Source organism: Somniosus microcephalus, chromosome 31 (genome assembly GCF_052327205.1).
Source record: "Somniosus microcephalus isolate GS21.2 chromosome 31, FLI_Smic_1.0, whole genome shotgun sequence".
NCBI lineage: Eukaryota > Metazoa > Chordata > Chondrichthyes > Squaliformes > Somniosidae > Somniosus > Somniosus microcephalus.
Window position 1 is genome coordinate 19,697,226 of NC_141017.1, and position 24,530 is coordinate 19,721,755.

Below are 24,530 nucleotides of genomic sequence, written 5' to 3' on the forward strand. Positions count from 1 at the left end.
CCACTCCCATGGATGTAGAGGGGCTTGTGGTGGGGCGTTTTGGACCTTCTGGCATCCTGTACAGCTCTTGGTCATCTCTTCGATTTCTCTATCGATTCCCGGCCACCACACAAACGCTCTGGCTAAGTTCTTCATTTTTACACCTCCCAGATGACCCTCATGAAGCTCATTGAGCACTCTATCCTTCAATTTGGGTGGAATTACTAATCTGGATCCACACATCAAGGTTCCTCGGCACACTGACAGCTGTTCTCTTCTCGGCGAGAATGCTGGCAACAGTGGTTCGCCATGTGCTGGCCATCCCTTCACCATTAAATCATAGACCCTGGAGAGTGTCGGGTCATTTCGTGTTTCCTTTTCTATGTTTGCATTCGTCACAGGGAGACATTCGACTATGGTCGAGTGCAATATCTCCACAGGATCCACTGCAGGTGATTCTTCCACCGTCAGCAACGGAAGGCGCGACAATCCATCAGCATTCCCATGCTGTTTAGTTCCTTTGTACTCGATGTCATATTGGTGTGCCCCTAGGAAAAGGGACCACCTCTGTAGCCGTTGTGCTGTCATTATCGGGACGCCCTTCTTAGGGTTGAAAATGGAGACAAGAGTTTGATGATCAGTTAGTAGAGTAAATTTCTGTCCGTGCAGGTAGTGATTGAACTTCTTCACCCCCCACACCAGGCTGAGGGCCTCTCTGTCAATCTGGGCGTAGTTACGCTTGGCTGCAGTTAACGAGCGTGACGCAAAAGCTATCGGACTCTCTGAACCATCAAGGGATTTATGTGACAGTACCGCTCCAACGCCGTAGGGAGACGCATCACACGCCAGTCTTATCGGTAGTGATGGGTTGTAGTGAGCCAATACTTCTCTTGAAGTGATCAGGCCTTTGCACTTCTGAAAGGCCGGCTTACATTCATCGCTCCATTTCCATGCTACTCCAGTTTGTAGCAGGGTGTTCAGTGGGTGCAGAATTGTGGACAAATTCGGCAAAAACTTATGGTAGTAATTCACCAATCCGAGGAATGACCTCAGTTGCGACACATTTTCAGGCGCTGGAGCCTTAACTACCGCTTCAATTTTGTCAGGGGACTTATGTAACCCCTCTTCATCAATCACGTGGCCACAATACGATATTTGTTTCTTAAAAAACTCGCACTTGGGGCGATTGGCTCGTAGCCCATGTTCTCTTAGTCTAGTGAGCACCTGCTCTAGGTTGGCAAGGTGTTCACTGTCATTTTCACCTGTCACTAGGATGTCGTCCAAGTAACACTGAGTCCCCGGAATCCCTTGCAGAACTTGTTCCATCGCTCTTTGCCATATAGCCGGAGCTGATGCTACTCTGAATACCAGTCGATTTTACTGGTAAAGATCTTTGTGAGTGTTTACCGTGAGACACTTCCTAGAGGATTCTTCAACCTCCATCTGCAAATATGCTTGCGCTAGGTCAATTTTTGTAAAACGTTTCCCTCCAGATAGTGAGGCGAAAATATCTTCTATCCTCGGAAGAGGATACTGTACTGTGTGAAGGACTGGGTTCACAGTCACCTTGAAGTCCCCACAGATGCGAACCTTCCTTGGCTCCTCAGACTTATTGTTTAACGTTTTCTTCATGACAGGAACGATGGGTGTCGCCCACTCGCTCCAGTCTACCTTAGATAACACGCCTGCATTCTCCAGATTCTCCAGCTCTGCCTCGACGGCTGGGCGAATTGCATATGGTACCGGTCTTGCTTTGAAAAACTTGGGAATTGCATTCTCTTCTATTTTTATCGAGGCGGTTACGCCTTTAAGAGTTCCCAGTCCTTGTTGAAATACCTCTTTAGCGTTAGCTAAGATTTTTGACAAGCGTCCAGGTGTGACGTCGTCATCCTTTTTACCAGCCACAGTCAGTGCCTGAATGGAGTGCCAGTCTAAACTTATCTTTCTGATCCATTCACATCCCAATAACGGTGGTCCGCCATCTTGCAGTATGTACAGATACAATTTCTGTATTTCCTTGCCGTTGTATTCGACAGGCACCCTTATTTTCCCTCTGGGGTATACTTTCTGCCCCGTATATATCTTCAAGACAATGGATGTGTCTTTCAAGGGTATGTGTGAGAATAGCCGCTCGTAGTCTCGTCGATTCATGACGGTCAGGGCTGATCCTGTATCCAATTCCATTTTGACTTGGGACCCTGCTATCGTGAGGGTGACACAAATGGTTCGGTGATCCTCTTTTGCGATTATGTTGTGTAGTTTGAGACAGCTTAGTCTCTTGTTCCCGGATTCACTATCACTTTTCTGGTCTTCGGAACTACTGTCCGTCATCTTTTGTACTTTCCTGTACTGTTCCTTAGTAGTCTTTTTGTTGTCGTTAGTCTTCTTCCCGGACTTGCAAACTCGTGCAATGTGTCCCATCTTTCCGCATTGCCTGCATGTTTTTCCTTGGACCAGCAGTCCTTCTGGTCATGGGTTGTTCTGCCGCAGCGATAACATTTTTCAAATCCCCGTGTCATTTCATGGGTGCCGTATTCCTATGGCTTTTGCTGTATTTCCGCAGCTCCCCTTGCTGCTGCTTCGTACGATACTGCCACGCTGAAAGCCTTATCTAGCGTCAGCTCTTTCTCTGAGAGTAACCTCTTCTGGGTTCCTTCACTCAGGAGTCCACAGACAAATTTGTCCCGTAGGGTATCTGCCAGTCCTGCTCCAAACTGGCAGTGCTTTGATAGCTTGCGTAGTTCCGTAAGGTAATCAGCATTGCTCTCATCTTTATGTTGATTTCTCTTGTGGAATTTAAATCTTTCTGCTATCAGCAGCGGTGTAGGATTTAGGTGGTCCTGTAGGATATCAGCAATTTCATTAAAACTCTTCGCCATCGGTTTGGCTGGAGTGATCAGGTTCCGCAATAGGCCGTACGTTCTTGCGCCCATTAAGTTTAGTAGTACCGATGCCTTTTTCTCATCGGCTACTTCATTTGCCTTGCAATATACTTCGACTCTTTCCACATACGTGGTCCAGTCTTCTATTGCATTATCGAAGGCAGTGATGTTGCCAGTCTTTGGCATCTTGGAGATCTAAGATGGCGCCTCCCGCGCTTTGCCTTCTTCCCCGATTGAACAAAATGGCGCCTCCCGCGCTTTGCCTTCTTCCCCGCTGGATTAAGATGGCGCCTCCCGCGCTTTCTGCCTTTTTCCGCTGCTGCCAGCGCTGTTGCTGGCGTTTTTATGCCTTGATGGCGATGCCCTATGGTCTTCGCGCGCTTCCCCCCGCGCTGCTGCCAACGCCGCTCTCCGCGGTCCCGTGGCAAACTGCAGCTCCTCGCGGCTTTCTGTGCTTCTAATTTCTTTTTCTTTTATTTTAATTACTGTTCCCGTCGTCAGAGCAGACCCTGTGGGACACTTTCCTCCCTCTTCTCGGGTCTGTACGCTGCCCGGCTTCGTAGCACCGGCCGCGCCCTGTGTGCTCCACCCTCTCTCTCTCTCTCCTCTTCCCGACAACGCTGCTCGGCCCCGTTGAAAAGCCACCCGATCGAGCTCTATCCCGCCGCAGCCCAGGAAGGATCAGTGTACTACCTGCCACCAGCCCGATTAGCTGGAACACCATAGACTGGAGAACCAAGCCCAGCTCTCGACAGCCTCTCCTGCAAATCTTCGAATTCGATGAATCAGAGGGCGGTTGCCCACGGTCGACACCCGTTTCTTCTGTTTGTTTTTTTTTCTTTTTGGATTTCTTCCTTCTGGCTTCGACCTCTAATAACTTCGCTTCAGGGATGGATCCCCATGAGGTGGCGCAGAACTGTAGGTAAGTTCGGATCTGTTCGTCGCCAGTGTAACGTCCGTGTGTAATTGAGACACGGACTGCAGAAGTTGGTTATAACAGGTGTTTACTGAATGGAGACAAAGCTGGAACTACTATACCAAGTTACTGCACAGGCTTATATACAGGGGTGGTCACTACTGGTACTGCACTATACAGGGGTTGCAGAATATAGTTCCTTCTTCAAGGTACATACACTACAGGGTATATCAGAGAGTGTTACAGTGAGTGGTGTGGGGTATATCAGAGAGTGTTACAGTGAGGGGTGTGGGGTATATCAGAGAGTGTTACAGTGAGGAGCATGGGATATATCAGAGAGTGTTACAGTGAGGGGTGTGGGGTATATCAGAGAGTGTTACAGTGAGGGGTGTGAGGTATATCAGAGAGTGTTACAGTGAGGAGTGTGGGGTATATCAGGGAGTGTTACAGTGAGGAGTGTGGGTATATCAGAGAGTGTTACAGTGAGGGGTGTGGGGTATATCAGAGTGTTACAGTGAGGGGTGTGGGGCATATCAGAGAGTGTTACAGTGAGGTGTGGGTATATCAGAGAGTGTTACAGTGAGGGGTGTGGGGTATATCAGAGAGTTACAGTGAGGGGTGTGGGGTATATCAGAGAGTGTTACAGTGAGGGGTGTGGGGTATATCAGAGAGTGTTACAGTGAGGGGTGTGGTGTATATCAGAGAGTGTTACAGTGAGGGGTGTGGGGTATATCAGAGAGTGTTACAGTGAGGGGTGTGGGGTATATCAGAGAGTGTTGCAGTGAGGGGTGTGGGGTATATCAGAGAGTGTTACAGTGAGGGGTGTGGGGTATATCAGAGAGTGTTACAGTGAGGGGTGTGGGGTATATCAGAGAGTGTTACAGTGAGGGGTGTGGTGTATATCAGAGAGTGTTACAGTGAGGGGTGTGGGGTATATCAGAGAGTGTTACAATGAGGTGTGTGGGGTATATCAGAGAGTGTTACAGTGAGGGGTGTGGGGTATATCAGAGTGTTACAGTGAGGTGTGTGGGGTATATCAGAGAGTGTTACAGTGAGGGGTGTGGGGTATATCAGAGAGTGTTACAGTGAGGAGTGTGGGCTATATCAGAGAGTGTTACAGTGAGGGGTGTGGGGTATATCAGAGAGTGTTACAGTGAGGAGTGTGGGGTATATCAGAGAGTGTTACAGTGAGGGTTGTGGGGTATATCTGAGAGTGTTACAATGAGGTGTGTGGGGTATATCAGAGAGTGTTACAGTGAGGGGTGTGGGGTATATCAGAGTGTTACAGTGAGGTGTGTGGGGTATATCAGAGAGTGTTACAGTGAGGGTTGTGGGGTATATCAGAGAGTGTTACAGTGAGAGGTGTGGGGTATATCAGAGAGTGTTACAGTGAGGAGTGTGGGGTATATCAGAGAGTGTTACAGTGAGAGGTGTGGGGTATATCAGAGAGTGTTACAGTGAGGGGTGTGGGGTATATCAGAGAGTGTTACAGTGAGGGGTGTGGTGTATATCAGAGAGTGTTACAGTGAGGGGTGTGGGGTATATCAGAGAGTGTTACAGTGAGGGGTGTGGGGTATATCAGAGAGAGTTACAGTGAGGGGTGTGGGGTATATCAGAGAGTGTTACAATGAGGGGTGTGGTGTATATCAGAGAGTGTTACAGTGAGGGGTGTGGGGTATATCAGTGAGTGTTACAGTGAGGTGTGTGGGGTATATCAGAGAGTGTTACAGTGAGGGGTGTGGGGTATATCAGAGAGTGTTACAGTGAGGGGTGTGGTGTATATCAGAGAGTGTTACAGTGAGGGGTGTGGGGTATATCAGAGAGTGTTACAGTGAGGGGTGTGGGGTATATCAGAGAGTGTTACAGTGAGGGGTGTGGGGTATATCAGAGAGAGTTACAGTGAGGTGTGTGGGGTATATCAGAGAGTGTTGTTACATAAAAATACAGTGAACTTTATTTCATCTGATTCTCCCTCTCTGTGTTGGTTTCTCCATCATAGGCTGATGATTTTGGAGATTACACTGTCTGTGCCCATTGGTTGGAAAGAGGGAGCAGGAAATTCTGGTCTACCAGTGGCTGTAACAAGGTGTTGTCCAATCTAACTCACACCATCTGTAACTGCAGGCACCTCAGTAACTTCGCCGTGCTGGTTGCACTGTACAAGGTGGAGGTAGGAGACTGTGTGCATTGGGAATGCCTGTAGAAAGCAGATACTGGGAGATATTGGGACTGGGCCATTGCTTGGTGATAGCAACTCTCTTATTTTCACTGCCTCTATCTGTGCGTTTGTTTTACCAACACACAGATTACCCAAAGGGTTTTAGAAGTTGTAAGGCTTCTATTAAAGAGCTACAGTTTTAAAGCATAATCAGGTATTACATATGGTTTAAGCTGAGTATAATAGACATACAACCTGTGACAGTAGGAGCGATCTACGACTCCCGAATCGGAATGCCACGGCCGGACGGACGGGGAGGCAGTAGGGTGGTCTCGGATTGGGTGGATTCCTGCAGTCTGCTGCAGTGGTCACTTCCGTTGGGTCATCTCTCGAGCTGTTGGAGGTGTTAGGTCGTCGGCCACCTCAGAGGCTAAACTTGACCAAGGTGTTAGGCCGTAGCCACCTTGGGGAAGCCTTCGCCCCTAACTACCTAATTTCCTCTCTCGGTCGTCTATATTTATAGTTATTTCGGTGGGCTAGTTATCACCTGGTGTCAATCATTTGATCCCCATCCTATTGTCCAATTGTGAAGCGGGAAGGTAACCCTCGCCATCCCTTTCTGCATGGCTGACGAGGCCGCCCTCTTATCTTTCTGAGGAATGTTTTGTTAAGTTTCTTTAAGGACATTTTATGACTTTTCGGTTCCATTTTTGTCTATTATCCCACCACCCTATGATGTTTTACATTTTACGATTCCCTTATCACTTCTATTTGTCATTTGATGCTTGATATTCGACCTTGCTGGCATTTCTGCTATCTGTTCCCGGCTGCATGTTGTCAGTCTCTCTTCTAAGCATTAAAACCCATCTTTGAATCTAACAGTTAGTTCTTACACCAGCGTGGGTGGAGGTTAACAAAACAAGATCAACGTCAATTTAATGGGAAGGAACATCTGGAGAGAATATGTTCTGTCCAAAGTGCTCATGGCTTCAAAAAATTGAATCATTGTTTTTCTTTTTCTTTGTACTGGGGATGTGGGCGTTGTTGGCAAAGGTGTTTTTATTGTCCATCCCTAGTTGGCAGGAGAAGGTGGTGGTGGGCCTTCTTCTTGATGTGCGCCAGTGCTTGTGGTGACGGCGCTCCCAGAATGGTGTTATTTGGGGAATTCCAGGATTTTGACCCAGCGGCGGTGAAGGATCGACCAATAGATGTCCAAGTCAGGGCAGTGTGTGAGTTGGGTCAGGGGTTTGGAGGTGATGGTGCTCCCAGTGTATTGAAGCTCTTGCCCTCTCCTGATGATAGAGGTCACAGGGGAGGGCGGTGCTGCTGAAGTAATCTTGGTACATAGAAACATACATAGAAGATAGGAGCAGGAGTCGGCCATTCGGCCCCTCGAGCCTGCTCCGCCATTCAATGCGATCATGGCTGGTCATCCAAATTCAGTACCCTGTCCCTGCCTTCTCCCCATATCCCTTGACCCCTTTAGCCTTAAGAAATATATCTAACTCCTTCTTGAATATATTTAATGAATTGGCCTCCACCACCCTCTGTGGTAGAGAATTCCACAGGTTCACCACTCTCTGGGTGAAGAAATTCCTCCTCATCTCAGTCCTAAATGGCTTACCCCTTATCCTTAGACTGTGACCCCTGGTTCTGGACTCCCCCGCCATCGGGAACATCCTTCCTGCATCTAGTCTGTCCAGTCCTGTCAGAATGTTATAAGGAGAGTTGTTGCAGTGCATCTTGGAGTTCAGGCACATTGCAGACACAGCGCGCCAGTGGTGGATATTGTGCATCTGATGTCTGTATTGAAATGTTGTTAATGTGTTACATTCAGAACATCTTCTCCAATTTCCAGCTGCTGGGAGACCCTGACAATTGGGAATTTAACATCACAATTTCCAATGAACATAACCCCACACCACCCCCCAGTCCCACCTGATTCTCAGTTCGGGGCTTTTTTCTTTTGTCTGATAATCGCTCCTGTGAAGCGCGATGGGTCGTTTTACTACATTAAAGGTGCTATATAAATGCAAGTACAGGTAGACTATCCTTTATCCGAAAACCTCGGGACCAGCCGTGTTTCGGTTTTCGGAAAGTTTCAGATTTCGGAAGGTATTTTATAAGACTGGGAAATTTGTCGGGGGTGGGTCGGCGTCGTCGGGGTCGGCGGTGGGGGTCGGCGGGGGTCGGGGGTGGGGGTCGGCGGGGTCAGGGTCGGCGGGAGTCGGGGTCGGCGGGGGAGTCGGCGGGAGTCGGGGTCAGCAGGGGGTCGGCGGGGGTCCGCGGGGGGGTCGGCGGGGGTCGGGTCGGCGGGGGTCCGCGGGGGTGTCCGCGGGGGGTCGTCGGCGGGGGTCGGGGTCGTGCGCCACTCTGGTCATGTCGTGCGCACGACTTACACTGAACGAAAAAACCTTCGGTTTTTAGAGGGTTTCGGTTTTTGGAAGTTCGGATAAAGGGTAGTCTACCTGTAGTTGTTAGGGCGATTCATTCTACTTGCGCTCTGTCCTTTGAATCACTTGCCTTTCCAACACAAAGCCCAGAACCCCAGGGTACCTGCTACATAAGGGCAAGGTTTGCCAAGGCTGCTTTCCCAAAAAAGGTCGATTGCAGTAACTTGCGAATAATATTAGTGGCCCAGAAATTCTGATCGCAGGCCTCCCGCGGGTGGAGGATTGCGATCTGGAAAAATCTGCGCCCGGACCGGAGGTGCTCCCGGGAGGCGCAGAGTTCCGCTGCTGGGCCTCTCTCAACTCCAAGTGCGCAGGGCTTGCGTATCCCAGAGGCGCAGGTAGTTCACAGCATCCCTGGGATCACGTGGGCCATGGGGAGCCAATCACAGAAGGGAATCTCATCTATGAATGGAGATTACCCCCAAAATATAGTATAATTTCAAATAATTTTTTTTTTATAAATCACATTTTTAAAATGATTTTTAAATTACAATAAATTTTTTAAACAAAAATTTTTGTTTTTGAAATAAATAATTAAAGTTTTTAACGGGGCTAAAAATAAACTTACTTTTTTTTAAAGTATTTTTAAATGATAAATCAGTGGAAACATTTAAAAAAAAACTTTTTCAACACTTATTCTGGTAAAAAGCAGGCCTTACGCTTTTACCAGGCGCAAGAATTGTAAATGTTTTCTGCGGGCGGAGGGTCTCCAAAAGGCGGAACTCTCCCCCCCGCAGAGGCCCTTCTCCCGGGCAGCCGGAGGATCTGTCAAGAGCGTTGTTGACAGATCGGAAATGCCGGTTTCCAGCACATACACAGTGCATACCTGAAACTGGCATTTTCGATGTCCCTACGGGTGGGCACACAGCATGTACACACTCGTAGGGATCGGAATATCTGCCCCAATGTCATAGTCAACTTCATGGTAAATTTCACCCTGATAAAGTAGTTGTGTACTGCCCCCTACTGGATCAGCCGGGTACAGCTCCCTACTGGACCAGCTGGGTACTGCACCCTACTGGACCAGCTGGGTATGGCCCCCTACTGGACCAGCTGGGTACTGCACCCTACTGGACCAGCTGGGTACGGCCCCCTACTGGATCAGCTGGGTACTGCCCCCTACTGGAACAGATGTGGGTATTGCTCCCTACTGGAACAGCTGGGTACTGTTCCCTACTGGAACAGCTGGGTACAGCCCCCTACTGGAACAGCTGGGTACTGCTCCCTACTGGAACAGCTGGGTACTGCTCCCTACTGGAACAGCTGGGTGCTGCTCTCTACTGGAACAGCTGGATACTGCCCCCTACTGGTTCAGCTGGGTACTGCCCCCTACTGGAACAGCTGGATACTGCCCCCTACTGGAACAGCTGGGTACTGCCCCCTACTGGAACAGCTGGGTACTGCTCCCTACTGGAACAGCTGGGTACTGCCCCCTACTGGAACAGCTGGGTACTGCCCCCTACTGGAACAGCTGGATACTGCCCCCTACTGGAACAGCTGGTTACTGCTCCCTACTGGAACAGCTGGGTACTGTTCCCTACTGGAACAGCTGGTACTGCTCCCTACTGGAACAGCTGGGTGCTGCTCTCTAGTGGAATAGCTGGGTACTGCCCCCTACTGGAACAGCTTGATACTGCCCCCTACTGGAACAGCTGGGTACTGCCCCCTACTGGAACAGCTGGGTTCTGCTCCCTACTGGAACAGCTGGGTACTGCTCTCTACTGGAACAGCTGGGTACTGCTCCCTACTGGAACAGCTGGGTACTGCTCCCTACTGGACCACCTGGGTACAGCCCCCTACTGGAACAGCTGGGTGCTGCTCCCTACTGGAACAGCTGGGTACTGCTCCCTACTGGAGCAGCTGGGTACTGCTCCCTACTGGAACAGCTGGGTGCTGCCCCCTACTGGACCAGCTAGGTACTGCTCCCTACTGGAACAACTGGGTGCTGCTCCCTACTGGAACAGCTGGGTGCTGCTCCCTACTGGAACAGCTGGGTACAGTTTGGTGCTCTATCATGTTACCATCAGTGTTGGTAGTTCTGCATCTGTTCTAAAGGCTGATCCAAAGTTGGAGCGCCCAATAAAATGGATGGGATCTTCTAAGCTGTAGACAGCTGCCAGAGCGATGGCTGTCTATTCCAGATGGGGAGAGCTATTCTCTAAACAGAGTCTACCCTTTGGTCCCCGGCCCCTCGACTTTAGTGCCGGTATTTAACCAGCTCGTGTGAGAGGTTGACTAATTAACCCGTTGGCATCACTACCGCAGTGCTAGTGACAGTAGTGAACTCCCTGCATCTTTCTGCCAAGGAATGATCATTCCTCCTTATTCTGCAGGGCCCTGGTCTAACCGCCATTACTTATGTTGGGATCATTATCTCGCTGGTGTGTCTCTTCATTGCGATCGTCACGTTCATTGTGTGCCGGGCAATTCAAAGCACACGGAACACCATCCACACCCACCTGTGCCTGTGCCTGTTTATGGCGGAGCTGCTGTTCCTCATCGGGATATCCGCGACCGGAAACATGGTAAGAACGAGAGCGATGCACCTCAGGGGCCTCACAGAACCCCTGCTCACGGTCATCTCCAAAACAAGCTGAGGAAGGGTCAAGAACATAGGAGCAGGAGGAGGCCGTTGAGCCCCTCGAGCCTGCTCCGCCATGCTATTAGATCAGGGCTGCTCTGTACCCCAACTCCATTTACCCGCCTTTGCTCCCTATCCCTTGATAACCTTACCCAACAAAAATCTAGCGATCTCAGTCTTGAAAATATCAACTGACCCCCCCAGCATCCACAACCTTTCGGAGAAGAGAATTTTCCACGACCCTTTGTGTGAAAAAGTGCTTCCCGATTTCCTTCCTAAATGACCTGGCTTTAATTTTAAGGTTAGGCCCCTCTTGTTCTGGACTCCCCCCACCTGAGGAAATAGTTTCTCTGCATCTACCCTATCGAATCCCTTTAACGTCTCAATCAGATCGCCCCCTCAACCTTCAATACTCAAGGGAATGCAAGCCCAGTTTGTGCAACCCAGCCTCATAATGTAACCCCCCTAAGCCCCGGTGAATCTGCGCTGCCCCCTCTCCAACACCCATAGCTCCGTCCTGAGGTGCGGTGACCTGAGCGGGACGCAGCGCTCTAGATGGGGTCTGACAACTGAAGCATCACTTCCTCCTCTTGGTATTCCAAATCCCTTGAGAAAAAGGCCAACATTCCATTAGCCCTTCTGATTGCTTTTTGTACCAGTCCACTGGCTTTTAATGATTCGTGTACTTGGAACCCTAAGGGGGAATAATTTGGTTGCTTTGCGCCTCCCGTTAGCGCCCCGCAGCGCTGCGCCGCCGGTGATGACGTCATCGCCATGCGCAGCATCCCGGCCGTGATCTTCGAGAGCGTCCCCTGACTTAGCGCCGGACGCTATGTCTGACGGGGTCAGGGGGGCCTACCTGCGGCCGGGGCGGCGCTATTTAAAGGTGAGGTGCCCGGCGGCCATTTTTGTTGCTGGCCGCCTGCCAACACTTGCTCCTGCTCCCGTCCCCGGTCTCCTGACCACCCCCGCGGAGTGCCAGCTGCGCTCCGTGAGCCCAGCACTTCTCTGGAGTGACGGGCTCTTTTGCCGCCACTCCTGATCCCCGGTGGCCCAGCTGGGCCCCAGGTCGCGCTGCACAAAGCCCCTTCCCTTTAAGAAGGGGAGGAAGGCCTGCAATACCGCGCCACGACATTCGCTCGCAGTGCCCCAGTACAGTGCTACCACTCAATTTCGGCCGCGGGGGCGCTAATTATTCCGCTACTTTTAGCGCCCCGGCAAAGTTAGCGGCCCAAAGGGGGCGAGACTCAATTTCTCCCCCTAAATCTCTCTGCTCCTCCACAGATACTAGTTTCTCACCATTTAGAAAATACTCCGATTTATCTTTCTTGGGTCCAAAGTGGATGACCTCACGCTTGCCCCATGTTGACCTCCATCTGCCCACTCACTTACTCTGTCCAGATCCCTTTGCAACTTCCTGCTCCGACCTGCACAACTTCCTGCCCCCACCCTCAACTTACAAATGCCAGTGAATCAGCAGGAAAATGAGATGCAATGTGCAGTTGGACAGGCGACAGCAACTCTTCAGGGCTACACCCGAGTGGCCACTGGCCGCCCAGCCGTCGGGGCCAGGACTCCTGCTTACATAAGAACCAGGAGCAGGAGTCGGCCATTCGGCCCCTCGAGCCTGCTCCGCCATTCTATAAGATCATGGCTGATCCAATCCTGACCTCAACACCACTTTCCCGCTCTCTCCCCACACCCCTCGACTCCCTTATCATTCAAATGTCCGTCAATCTCCGCCTTGAATATATTCACTGACTCCGCCTCCACAGCTCCCTGGGGAAGAGAATCCCAAAGATTCACGACCCTCTGAGAGAAGAAATTCCTCCTCATCTCCGTCTTAATTGGGCGACCCCTTATTCTGAAACTATGCCCCCTCGTTCTAGATTCCCCCACGAGGGGGAACATCCTCTCAGCATCCACCTTGTCGAGCCCCCTCAGAATCTTATATGTTTCAATAAGATCACCTCTCATTCTTCTAAACTCCAATGAGTATAGGCCCAACCTGCTCAACCTTTCTTCATAAGACAACCCCCTCATCTCAGGAATCAACCTCGTGAACCTTCTCTGCCCCGCCTCCAATGCAAGTACAGGAAACTCTCGATTTACCAGCACCTAAATAACCGGAAATCTCGGTTAACCGGCAAAATGCAGGAGTAGGTTCAGGTAAATTTTACTTCATATTACTGGCCTTCCTCGATCTGTGGCTGTGCAATCGGGTGTGGCTGCAGCTGTTGCTAAGCTACAGAGACGCTTGGACCTTGTGGCCATTGTTCTGCACCTGTTGCTAAGCAACAGGGAAGCCTGGGTTTGTTGCTCTGAGAGCTCCCGTACCTTTTAAAACTATAGCTCTCGATAATCTGGACTTTTTTGATCAACCGGCACCACACCGGTCCCGTTGGTGCCAGATAAAAAAGAGTTTCCTGTATATCCTTCCTTAAATATGGAGACCAAAACTGTGCGCAGTACTCCAGGTGTGGTCTCACCAACGCCCTGTACAGTTGCATCAAAGCTTCCCTACTTTTATACTCCATCCCCCTTTGCAATAAAAGCCAACACTCCATTAGCCTTCCTAATTACTTGCTGTACCTGCATGCTAACTTTTTGTGTTTCATGCACTAGGACCCCCAGATTCCTCTGTACCGCAGCATTTTGTAGTCTCTCTCCAGTTAAATACTAATTTGCTTTTTCATTTTTCCTTCCAAAGTGGATAACCTCACATTTTCCCACATTATACTCCATCTGCCAAATTTTTGCCCGCTCACTTAACTGCGCTCGCCTGCTGGCTATGTCCCGGCTGGGAGGCCGGCGAGCTGAATGACCCCCGACCCGAGAGCATGTTTGACCATCACAGCTCCAACTCAGTCCGGTCCCTCTACCAGAGGCTGCGAGCACTTTGCGGTAAAATTGCAAGGTCACCCCAACCCCCGCCCCACTCCGTCCCCCTCGATTGTAGCACTCCACCTCAGGGCAGTTGACGCTGCACGGACTTGGAATCCAATCGTGGACCTTCCAGTCTCCTGCGGCACTTGGCCTGGTGCAGTTCCCCACCGTGCCACCGAGGGGCGGCAGTGCGGGTACTTTTCCGATGAATTGTGATGGTGGAAACCGTAACATTGAGAAACACTGGGAGGGAGGAGGGGGTTAGATTTGGTCATTTCTGCTGGTTAGTCTCCCATTTGGGCTGCCGGGCACCAAAACAGGCCCCCCGAGGCGTCCCGCCAGATTCGGCAAAAGGTAAATGGACCGGAGCTTAAGGTTAAGTGGCAAGAGGGAGGAGGAGGGTCTCGATCGCGGAGGGTAGGGTTCACGGGGGCGGCATGCACCCCGTGCTCCTCCGGGGCCCACAAAAATAATCCGACGCTGACCCACGCTGGGCCTCTTCGGATCCACCGCCCGTGGAACTGATGCAGGCTCCGACCAGTTCCTGCCCAAAATGCCAATCGGGCTCCGAGGACCCCGATTTCCATATTAAAAAGGGGCCTTTCGCCTGGAACAGGTGGGCACTTTGGGCACCCATTGGTAGGCCCCCTTTCAAAATGGCGCCGGCCGCATCGCTAGCGGCAACGGGGCGGTAAGTCTACCGACTCCATCTTGAGGCCTGTAACGCCAGGCGAAGGCCACTCAAGATGGAGCCCAATGCGGGGGGGACAATTTAACAGGGCGACCATTTGAGTGGCACTGAAAGGACATCTTTCTCCCTAGGCAGTGTGCGGGGCCATCGCTGGAATCCTTCATTACCTCTTCCTGGCCTGCTTCATGTGGATGTTCCTGGAAGGCATCCAGCTTTACTTGATGGTGGTGAAGGTCTTCCTGACCCAAAGTCTCCGCGGGAAGTACACCTACCCAGTCGCCTACGGCATCCCGGCTCTCATCGTCATTGTGTCGGCATCAATATACCCGGAGGGATACGGTACCAAAGAATAGTGAGTGAGCCGGCCACCAGTTTTCCGTTATGTGACCTCTTTCTGTCCTTCCTTGCCCTGGAAGCTCCAACTTCGGTGGGCTCCTGGCTCCCGGGGCACCTGACAGCCCATCGCCATCTGGCCTGGGGTTGCCCGTCCGTTACCTTCGAGAATGAGCGCCGGTGGGATCTTTTCCATCCACCCGAGAGGGCAGACGGGGCCTCGGTTTAACGTCTCATCTGAAAGACGGCACCTCCGACAGTGCGGCACTCCCTCAGCACCGCACTGGGAGTGTCAGCCTAGATTTTTATGCTCAAGTCCCTGGAGTGGGACTTGAACCCACGACCCATTCGGAGCATCAGTAAGGACTGGAAGTGCAGTTGAGGTCAATCCTCTCCCCCACCCCACCAGACGCCATCTTCCAGCCAAGGACCCACTGGATCAGCGGAGAGTTAATCAGCGTTTTCAAAATTAGGAAGGGTTTTGATGGAGGGACCAGGGTAAGCGACTGTTTCCTGTGGTTGGGAATGAGGAAAAGGATTAGGAAGGAAGTAAGGAAGGATGAACGGATTTGCATTTCTGTAGCGCCTTTCACAACCTCAGGACATCCCAAAGCGCTTTACAGCCAATGAAGTACTTTTGCAGTGCAGTCACTGTTGTAATGTGGGAAACGCAGCAGCCAATTTGCGCACAGCAAGCTCCCACAAACAGCAATGAGATAAAGACCAGATAATCTGTTTTTTTAGTGGTGTTGGTTTAATATTGGCCAGGACACCGGGGAGAACTCTCCTGCTCTTCCTCAAAATAGTGCCGCGGGATCTTTTACATCCACCTGAGAGAGCAGACGGGACCTCGGATTAACGTCTCATCCGAAAGACGGCACCTCCGACAGTGCGGCACTCCCTCAGCACTGCACTGCACTGGGAGAGTCAGCCTGGATTTTATGCTCAAGCCTCTGGAGTGGGGATTTTGAACCCACGACCCATTCCGAGCATCAGTAAGGTCTTTAAAGAGCTGCTCCATCCCCACAGTCCATCAGTGACACTCATTGCAGTCTAAATCCTGCAGTTATAAAGTTGAACGTCCACAACGGCAGTGGAGGCCTTTTACTGGGCGACGGGTCAGTTAAATAGCCTCACCGCCTGTTACTGTAAATTGTGCCAGTGACCTCAGTCGGGTGGCCACCTCTGGTTGGACACATTCCAGGAGGTTTCATCACATGACCTCCTGCCATTGGTCACCCGATACGTCCATCCTTGCGAGACCCCGCCTTCCCGTGCCGATTGGATAGAAAACAGACTCTTCGTTACCCGATTGGATGACTCTTGACTGTCAATCAAACAACCTTTCTTCTCCTCTACAACATTTTTGGAATTGATAAACAAAAGTGTTCGAAGAAAGTTAAAATAATGCACAATTTTCCTTTTTTCACGACCCTATGATTTTTCTCCCGGGTGTTGCTCGCTGCAGTGTCCTGGAGATTAGACTTCAATTCCTGGAGACTCCGGGGCCAATCCCGGAGTGTTGGCGGCCTTAGTCCTCGAGGGGTACAATGAGGGTCTGTGGGACTGGTCACAGAAACATAGCAAACAGGAGCAGGAGTCGGCCATTCGGCCCTTCGAGCCTGCTCCGCCATTCAATATGATCATGGCTGATCCTCTGTCTCAATACCTCAATGGCTGGAAGTCTGGAGGCACTGGGAGGGTCTGGAGGCACTGGGAGAGTCTGGAGGCACTGGGAGGGTCTGGAGGCACTGGGAGGGTCTGGAGGCACTGGGAGGGTCTGGAGGCACTGGGATAGTCTGGAGGCACTGGGAGTGTCTGGAGGCACTGGGAGGGTCTGGAGGCACTGAGAATGTCTGGAGGCACTGGGAGGGTCTGGAGGCACTGGGAGAGTCTGGAGGCACTGGGAGGGTCTGGAGGCACTGGGAGGGTCTGGAGGCACTGGGAGAGTCTGGAGGCACTGGGAGGGTCTGGAGGCACTGGGAGGGTCTGGAGGCACTGGGAGAGTCTGGAGGCACTGGGAGGGTCTGGAGGCACTGGGAGGGTCTGGAGGCACTGGGAGGGTCTGGAGGCACTGGGAGTGTCTGGAGACACTGGGAGTGTCTGGAGGCACTGGGAGAGTCTGGAGGCACTGGGAGTGTCTGGAGGCACTGGGAGGGTCTGGAGGCACTGGGAGGGTCTGGAGGCACTGGGAGGGTCTGGAGGCACTGGGAGTGTCTGGAGGCACTGGGAGTGTCTGGAGGCACTGGGAGAGTCTGGAGGCACTGGGAGTGTCTGGAGGCACTGGGAGAGTCTGGAGGCACTGGGAGTGTCTGGAGACACTGGGAGTGTCTGGAGGCACTGGGAGAGTCTGGAGGCACTGGGAGAGTCTGGGGGCACTGGGAGAGTCTGGAGGCACTGGGCGAGTCTGGAGGCACTGGGAGGGTCTGGAGACACTGGGAGTGTCTGGAGGCACTGGGAGAGTCTGGAGGCACTGGGAGAGTCTGGGGGCACTGGGAGTGTCTGGGGGCACTGGGAGAGTCTGGGGGCACTGGGAGTGTCTGGGGGCACTGGGAGTGTCTGGGGGCACTGGAAGAGTCTGGGGGCACTGGGAGTGTCTGGAGGCACTGGGAGTGTCTGGAGACACTGGGAGAGTCTGGAGACACTGGGAGTGTCTGGAGGCACTGGGAGTGTCTGGAGGCACTGGGAGGGTCTGGAGACACTGGGAGAGTCTGGAGACACTGGGAGTGTCTGGAGGCACTGGTCGGAAGGGAGAGAGGAAAAGAGACACAAGGTGAAGTGTTGTCTGTTCCAATGTCCTCTTAAAATGACGACGGTTCTCTTGTCACTCGCAGTTGCTGGCTCACAATGGAGAAAGGGTTTCGATGGAGCTTCATGGGCCCTCTATGTGTCATCTGTCTGGTAAGTGTTGTTAACAAGCAGCTCAACCCACCTGTACTGTGATACCTGTGATTCTGTAGGCAAGAGTGATGTCGCCAGTTAGTGACAACTTCAACAACATGTATTTATAAAGCGCCTTTAATGTAGTAAAAAATCCCAAGGCGTTTCACAGGAGCGATTAACAAACAAAATTTGACACCGAGCTTCATGAGGCGATATTACAAAGGTGATCCAAAGCTTGATCAATGAGGTCGGTTTTAAGGAGCGTCTTAGAGGAGGAGAGAGAGGTAGAGAGGTGGAGAGGTTTAGGGAGGGAATTCCAGAGCTTAGGGCCCAGGCAGCTGAAGGCACGGCCACCAATGGTGGAGCGATTAAGATCGGGGATGTGCATAGAGGCCAGAATTGGAGGAGCGCAGAGATCTCGGAGGGTTTAGGAATGGAAGAGGTTACAGAGATAGGGAGGGGCGAGGCCATGGAGGGGTTCGAACGCAAGGATTAGAATTTTAAAATCGAGGCGTTGCTTAACCGGGAGCCAGTGTAGGTCAGCGAGCACAGGGGAGGTGGGAGAGCGGGACTTGGTGCGAGTTAAGACACGGGGAGCCAAGTTTTGGATGACCTCAAGTTTACGGAGGGTAGGAGGTGGGAGGTCGGCCAGGAGTACGTTGTAATAGTCAAGTCTAGAGGTAACCAAGGCATGGATGAGGGTTTCAGCAGCAGATGAACTGAGGCAGGGACGGAGCTTCGGCGATAGCTAAAATGCTAAGGATGGTTCGGTGAGTTTCGCCAGCGAACAGCTGAGTTGCACGGACCAGGGAGGTCCTACGTTTGACACCCAGTCTGTGCTGTTCTCAACCATGGCAACAGCCACAGTTGGCCTCAGCACCCTTGGGAATGGGCTAATACTCGCCAGGGTTTCCGCTACCTGGACAGCACACGGCGAGTGAGGACAGGGTGGGGCTTGGCTCTGATGCCGCCCCCGTGGACGAATAGCCCGCTGACGCTCACCATCGAGGCTCATGTATGAATGGTGACCATTGCGATGGGGAACTGGATGGTAACAAGGGGCCTGTGGATCTGTACCCCAGCACAGAGTCAAGGTGGTGCGAAAACCCACCTCCTCTAAGGACTGGATTCTGAGGATCCCTTCCTCTCCCCCAATTTGGGATCTTCCCTGATACTTGAAGCATTGACACGCCAGTCTGTTCCTCTCCTACCACTTTACTGTGGAGAAGAGAGGCAAGTCAGACATGGAACAGGAGGAGGCCATTCAGCCCCTTGAACCTGTTCCGTCATTCAGTGAGATCGTGGCTGATCTGTATCTTATCTCCATCCTCCCGCCTTGTCTCCATGTCCTTTTATACCTTTGGCTAGAAAAAAATCTATCGACCTCAGACTTAAAATGATTAATTGAGCTCACATCTGCTGCTTTGTGTGGGGGACAGTTCCACACTTCTACCACCCTTTGTCTGAAGAAATGTCTCCTAACTTCTCTCCTGAATGGCCTGGCTCTGATTTTAAGGTTATGTCCCCCTGTCATCGACTCCCCTACCAGCAGAAGAAGTCTCTCTCTCTCTCCCCTATCAATTCCTTTCAAAATCCTAAAAACCTCAATCAAATCACCCCTTCTATAGTCCAGGGAATACAAGCCTAGTTTATGCACTCTCTCCTCATAGGCTAACTCTTGGAGCCCTGGTAACATTCTGGTGAATCTGCGCTGCACTCCTTCCGAGGCCAATATATCCTTTCTAAGGTGTGGTGTCCAGAACTCTACACAGCGCGCCTGATGTGGTCTAACCAGAGCTTTGTATAGCTGCAGCAAATCTTCCTCCCCTTTATATTCTAGTCTGCTAGATATAAAGGCTACACTCCGTTAGCCTGTTTGATTAGAGTTGGAATAAACGTGTCTTTTTCTGAGTGGCAGGCAGTGACGAGTGGGGTACCGCAGTGATCGGTGCTAGGACCCCAGCTATTCACAATATATATTAATGATCTAGACAAGGGAACTAGATGTAATATCTTCAAGTTTGCAGACGACACAAAGCTGGGTGGGCGTGTGTGCTGTGAGGAGGATGCCGAGAAACTCCAGTATGATTTGGACAGGTTGGGTGATTGGGCAGAAGCATGGCAGATGCAGTATAATGTGGATAAATGCGAGGTTATCCACTTTGGCATCAAAAACAGGAAGGCAGATTATTATCTGAATGGCAATAGATTGGGAGAAGGGGAAGTGCAACGAGACCTGGGTGTCCTTGTGCACCAGTCGCTGAAGGTAAGCATGCAGGTGCAGCAGACAGTTAAGAAGGCAAATGGTATGTTGGCCTTCATAGCGAGAGGGTTCAAGTACAGGAACAAGGGTGTCTTGCTGCAGTTGTACAGGGCCTTGGTGAGACCACACCTTGAGTATTGTGTGCAGTTTTGGCCGCCTTATCTGAGGAAGGATGTTCTTGCCATGGAAGGAGTTCAGCGAAGATTCACCAGACTGATACCTGGGATGGCAGGAATGACGTATGAGGAGAGATTGTGTCGATTGGGCTTGTACTCGCTGGAGTTTAGAAGAATGAGAGGGGATCTCATTGAAACTTATAAAATTCTTACAGGACTAGACAGACTAGATGCAGGAAGGATGTTCCCGATGGCGGGGAGTCCAGAACCAGGGGTCACAGTCTAAGGATAAGGGGTAAGCCATTTAGGACTGAGATGAGGAGGAATTTCTTCACCCAGAGAGTGGTGAACCTGTGGAATTCTCTACCACAGAAGGCAGTTGAGGCCAATTCATTAAATATATTCAAGAAGAAGTTAGATATATTTCTTAAGGCTAAAGGGATCAAGGGATATGGGGAGAAAGCAGGGACAGGGTACTGAATTTGGATGATCAGCCATGATCTCATTGAATGGTGGAGCAGGCCCGAGGGGCCGAATGGCCTACTCCTGCTCCTATCTTCTATGTTTCTATTATTTTTTGTATCTGACCACTACATTTTTGTGATCTGTGTACATGGATCCCTAAATCTCTTTGGATTTCCACTGTTCCTAGCTTTTCATCATTTAAATAATACTCGATCTGTCCTTTTCTGGTCTAAAATGGATGACCTCACATTTACCTGTGTTGAAATCCATTTGCTACTCACTTAACCTATCAATGTCCCTTCGTAACTTTATGCTCCCTTCTACACCACTTTCTATGCTATATCAGCAAACTTGGATATGTGGTTCTCTATTGTGTGATCTAAGTCATTAATAAATGTGGTGACTAGTTGAGGCCCCCAGCACAGATCCTTGTGGGACACCACTAGAAACATAGAAACATAGGAGCAGGAGTCGGCCATTTGGCCCCTCGAGCCTGCTCCGCCATTTAATGAGATCATGGCTGATCATCCAAACTCAGTACCCTGTCCCTGCCTTCTCCCCATATCCCTTGATCCCTTTAGCCTTAAGAAATATATCCAACTCCTTCTTGAATATATTTAATGAATTGGCCTCTACTGCCCCGTGTGGTAGAGAATTCCACAGGTTCACCACTCTCTGGGTGAAGAAATTCCTCCTCATCTCAGTCCTAAATGGCCAACCCCTTATCCTTAGACTGTGACCCCTGGTTCTGGACTCCCCCGCCATCGGGAACATCCTTCCTGCATCTAGTCTGTCTAGTCCTGTTAGAATTTTATAAGTTTCAATGAGATCCCCTCTCATTCTTCTAAACTCCAGCGAGTATAAGCCCAATCGACCCAATCTCTCCTCATACGTCATTCCTGCCATCCCAGGTATCAGTCACTTCCTTACAGTTATCTCTGGAGGGACAGCCCTATTGTACTCTTGGCCACCATTGCTCTTAGGGCAGGTTCGCTTCCAAATCACCACGAGCAGCACTGTGGGAGATCCATGAGTATTCACAAACAAACACAGAGGAAATCACATCAACCCCCAGCTTTCATAATGGCTCAGTTTGCAAGAGCGATAGTTGGACTGTCCCTTTAAGGCAGCCCTTGTTTGGGTTTTGCCAGTCATGGGTTTTCCCCTCCCACTCATTCCATTGCCACAGCTTGAATAACATTTACACAATGGAGTCTGCACTTCTGCCAAATCCTGAGGAGAGTTCATGGGGTGACATTCTACACACTCCCCAGGTAAGATCCATTGAGTCAATTGACGTGCTGCAGTAGCTGTTTCCGCCACTAGAGGGAACTCGCTGATTCAGTTGCTCGCTGAGGGCCTCTTGTGGCAGCTAGCTGGTAATGCAGCATTGCGACCCCATCAGATATAATGGTCAACAGTAGGAACAGGGGGCAAACAGGCAGAGGTCAGCCACTTCCATAGAATCGTAGAAATTTACGACACAGAAGGAGGCCATTCGGCCCATCGTGTCCGTGCCGGCTGAATTATCCGGCCTTAGCCGCCTTTCCAGCTCTTGGTCCGTAGCCCTGTGGGTTACGGCACTTCAAGTGCATATCCAAGTACTTTCTAAATGTGATGAGGGTTTCTGCCTCTACCACCCTTTCAGGCAGTGAGTTCCAGACCCCCCCCCCCCCCCCACCCTCTGGGTGAAAAAAATTCTCCTCAGGTCCCCTCTAAACCTCCGACCAATTACTTTAAATCTATGCCCCCTGGTTATTGACCTCTCTGCTAAGGGAAATAGGTCCTTCCTATCCACTCTATCTAGGCACCACATAATTTTATACACCTCAATTAGGTCTCCCCTCAGCCTCCTCTGTTCCAAAGAAAACAACCCCAGCCTACCCAATCTCTCCTCATAGCTAAAATTCCCCAGCCCAGGCAACATTCTCGTAAATCTCCTCTGTACCCCCTCCAGAGCAATCACATCCTTCCTGTAATGTGGTGACCAGAACTGCACGCAGTCCTCTAGCTGTGGCCTAACTAGTGTTTTACACAGTTCAAGCATAACCTCCCTGCTCTTATATTCTATACCTCGGCTAATAAAGGCAAGTATCCCGTGTGTCTTAACCACCTTATCTACCTGTCCTGCTGCCTTCAGGGATCTGTGGACATGCATGCCTCTGTTCCTCTACACTTGTCAGTATCCTACCATTTAATGTGTATTCCCTTTCTCAAAGAGCAGGCCCAGCTCTTCACCTCCCCGTAAGGTGAAATTTACTGGTGATGTTAACAGGGTGAAAACTCAATGCATGTACAGTATATGACATTCCTCTGTGCCATTTTTTAAAACTTACTTTTAAATGGGTTCTTAATTTGCATTTTATGAAGCTAATCCAGGCTGACACTCCCAGTGCAGTGCTGAGGGAGTGCTGCACAGTCGCAGGTACCGTCTTTCAGATGAGACGTTAGATCGAAGCCCTGCGTGCTCTCTCAGGTGGATGTAAAAGATCCCATGGCACTATTCTAACGAAGTTCCCCCCAGTGTCCTGGCCAATATTTATCCCTCAACCAACATCACTAAAAAAATCTGGTCATGATCACATTGCTATTTGTGGGATCTTGCTGTGTGCAAATTGGCTGCCGCGTTTCCCACATTACAACAGTGACCACACTTCAAAAAGTACTTCATTGGCTGTAAAGCGCTTTGGGACATCCTGAGGTCGTGAAAGGCGCTACTGAAAATGTCAGCATAGATTATATGCTCACGTCTCTGGAATGGGACTTGAACCCATAGCTCACTGACTCAGAGTGGTATTGTAGGAATTAACGAATTCCAACGAGTAACAGAGATCGACACAAGAGAACAGTTAAACAGGTCTTTACTCAACGGCGATGCCACGAGGACTGCCTGGGCAGCCCCGTGGTTTGCGACGTGACGTCATCACGTTTTCCCGCGCTCTTAAAGGGGCCACGCCCCGTACATGCAAACTCTATATACAAAACACAGTAATGCCTAACACAATCGTACAGGTTTAGGCTGGTGTTAGAACATCGTTAAAGAGAATTATATACAGTTTGCCGGAGTCATTCAGTGGTTCTGCCACAGTATCACTGAGTCACGGCTAACACCTTATATATACAAAAAGAAAATACTGCAGATGCTGGAAATCTGAAATAAAAACAGAAAATGCTGGAGATACTCAGCAGGTCAGGCAGCATCTGTGAAGAGAGAAACAGAGTGAACGTTTCAGGTCAATGACCTTTCGTCAGAACTGGAAAAAAGCAGGAAATGGAACAGATTTTTAAGCAAGTGTAGGGGCTGGGAAAGGGGGGAGGGGATGAAAGAACAAAGGGGAAGGTCTGTGATAGGATAGAAGGCAGGCGAGGTTAAGAGACATTGAGAGATATTCAAGACAAAAGGAGATGGTAATGGGACCGGTTAAGAAACAAAGGATGGCTCGAGATGAAGTGTGAATTGCGCTGGCAGAATGAAGGACAGCTGCCATGTGGGAGAGAAGAACAGACACAAACAAAAGGTGTGGATAAAAAATATATATGTGATCGGGGCCGAGGTTATGATCTGAAACTGTTGAACTCGATATTGAGTCCGGAGGGCTGTAAAGTGCCTAATCGAAAGATGAGGTGCTGTTCCTCGAGCTTACGCTGAGCTTCCGTGGAACAATGCAAGAGGCCGCGGACGGTGAGGTCTGAGTGGGAGTGGAGCGGTGAATTAAAGTGACAGGCGACCGGAAGCTCGGGGTCACCCTTACGGACTGAACGGAGGTGTTCCGCAAAGTGGTCGCCCAATCTGCGTTTGGTCTCCCCAATGTAGAGGAGACCGCATCGTGAGCAGCGAATACAGTGTACTAGATTGCAAGAAGTACAAGTAAATCGCTGTTTCAGCAGGAAGGGGTGTTTGGGGCCCTGGACAGTGGGAAGGGG

At 50.7% G+C, this 24,530-nt stretch overlaps 1 protein-coding gene across 2 annotated transcripts in view; it reads left to right on the top strand.

Annotated features, from left to right (window-relative positions):
* The window catches only part of LOC147097607 (adhesion G protein-coupled receptor E3-like), a 113,146-nt gene that overhangs the window by 48,750 nt on the left and 39,866 nt on the right, over positions 1–24,530 (top strand). For both annotated transcript variants that reach the window (XM_085971578.1, XM_085971577.1), the window contains 4 exons: positions 5,777–5,947; positions 10,722–10,913; positions 14,678–14,898; positions 17,714–17,780. In XM_085971578.1, the coding sequence (XP_085827704.1) occupies positions 5,777–5,947; positions 10,722–10,913; positions 14,678–14,898; positions 17,714–17,780 (651 nt within the window). The remainder of the gene's footprint in view (positions 1–5,776; positions 5,948–10,721; positions 10,914–14,677; positions 14,899–17,713; positions 17,781–24,530) is intronic.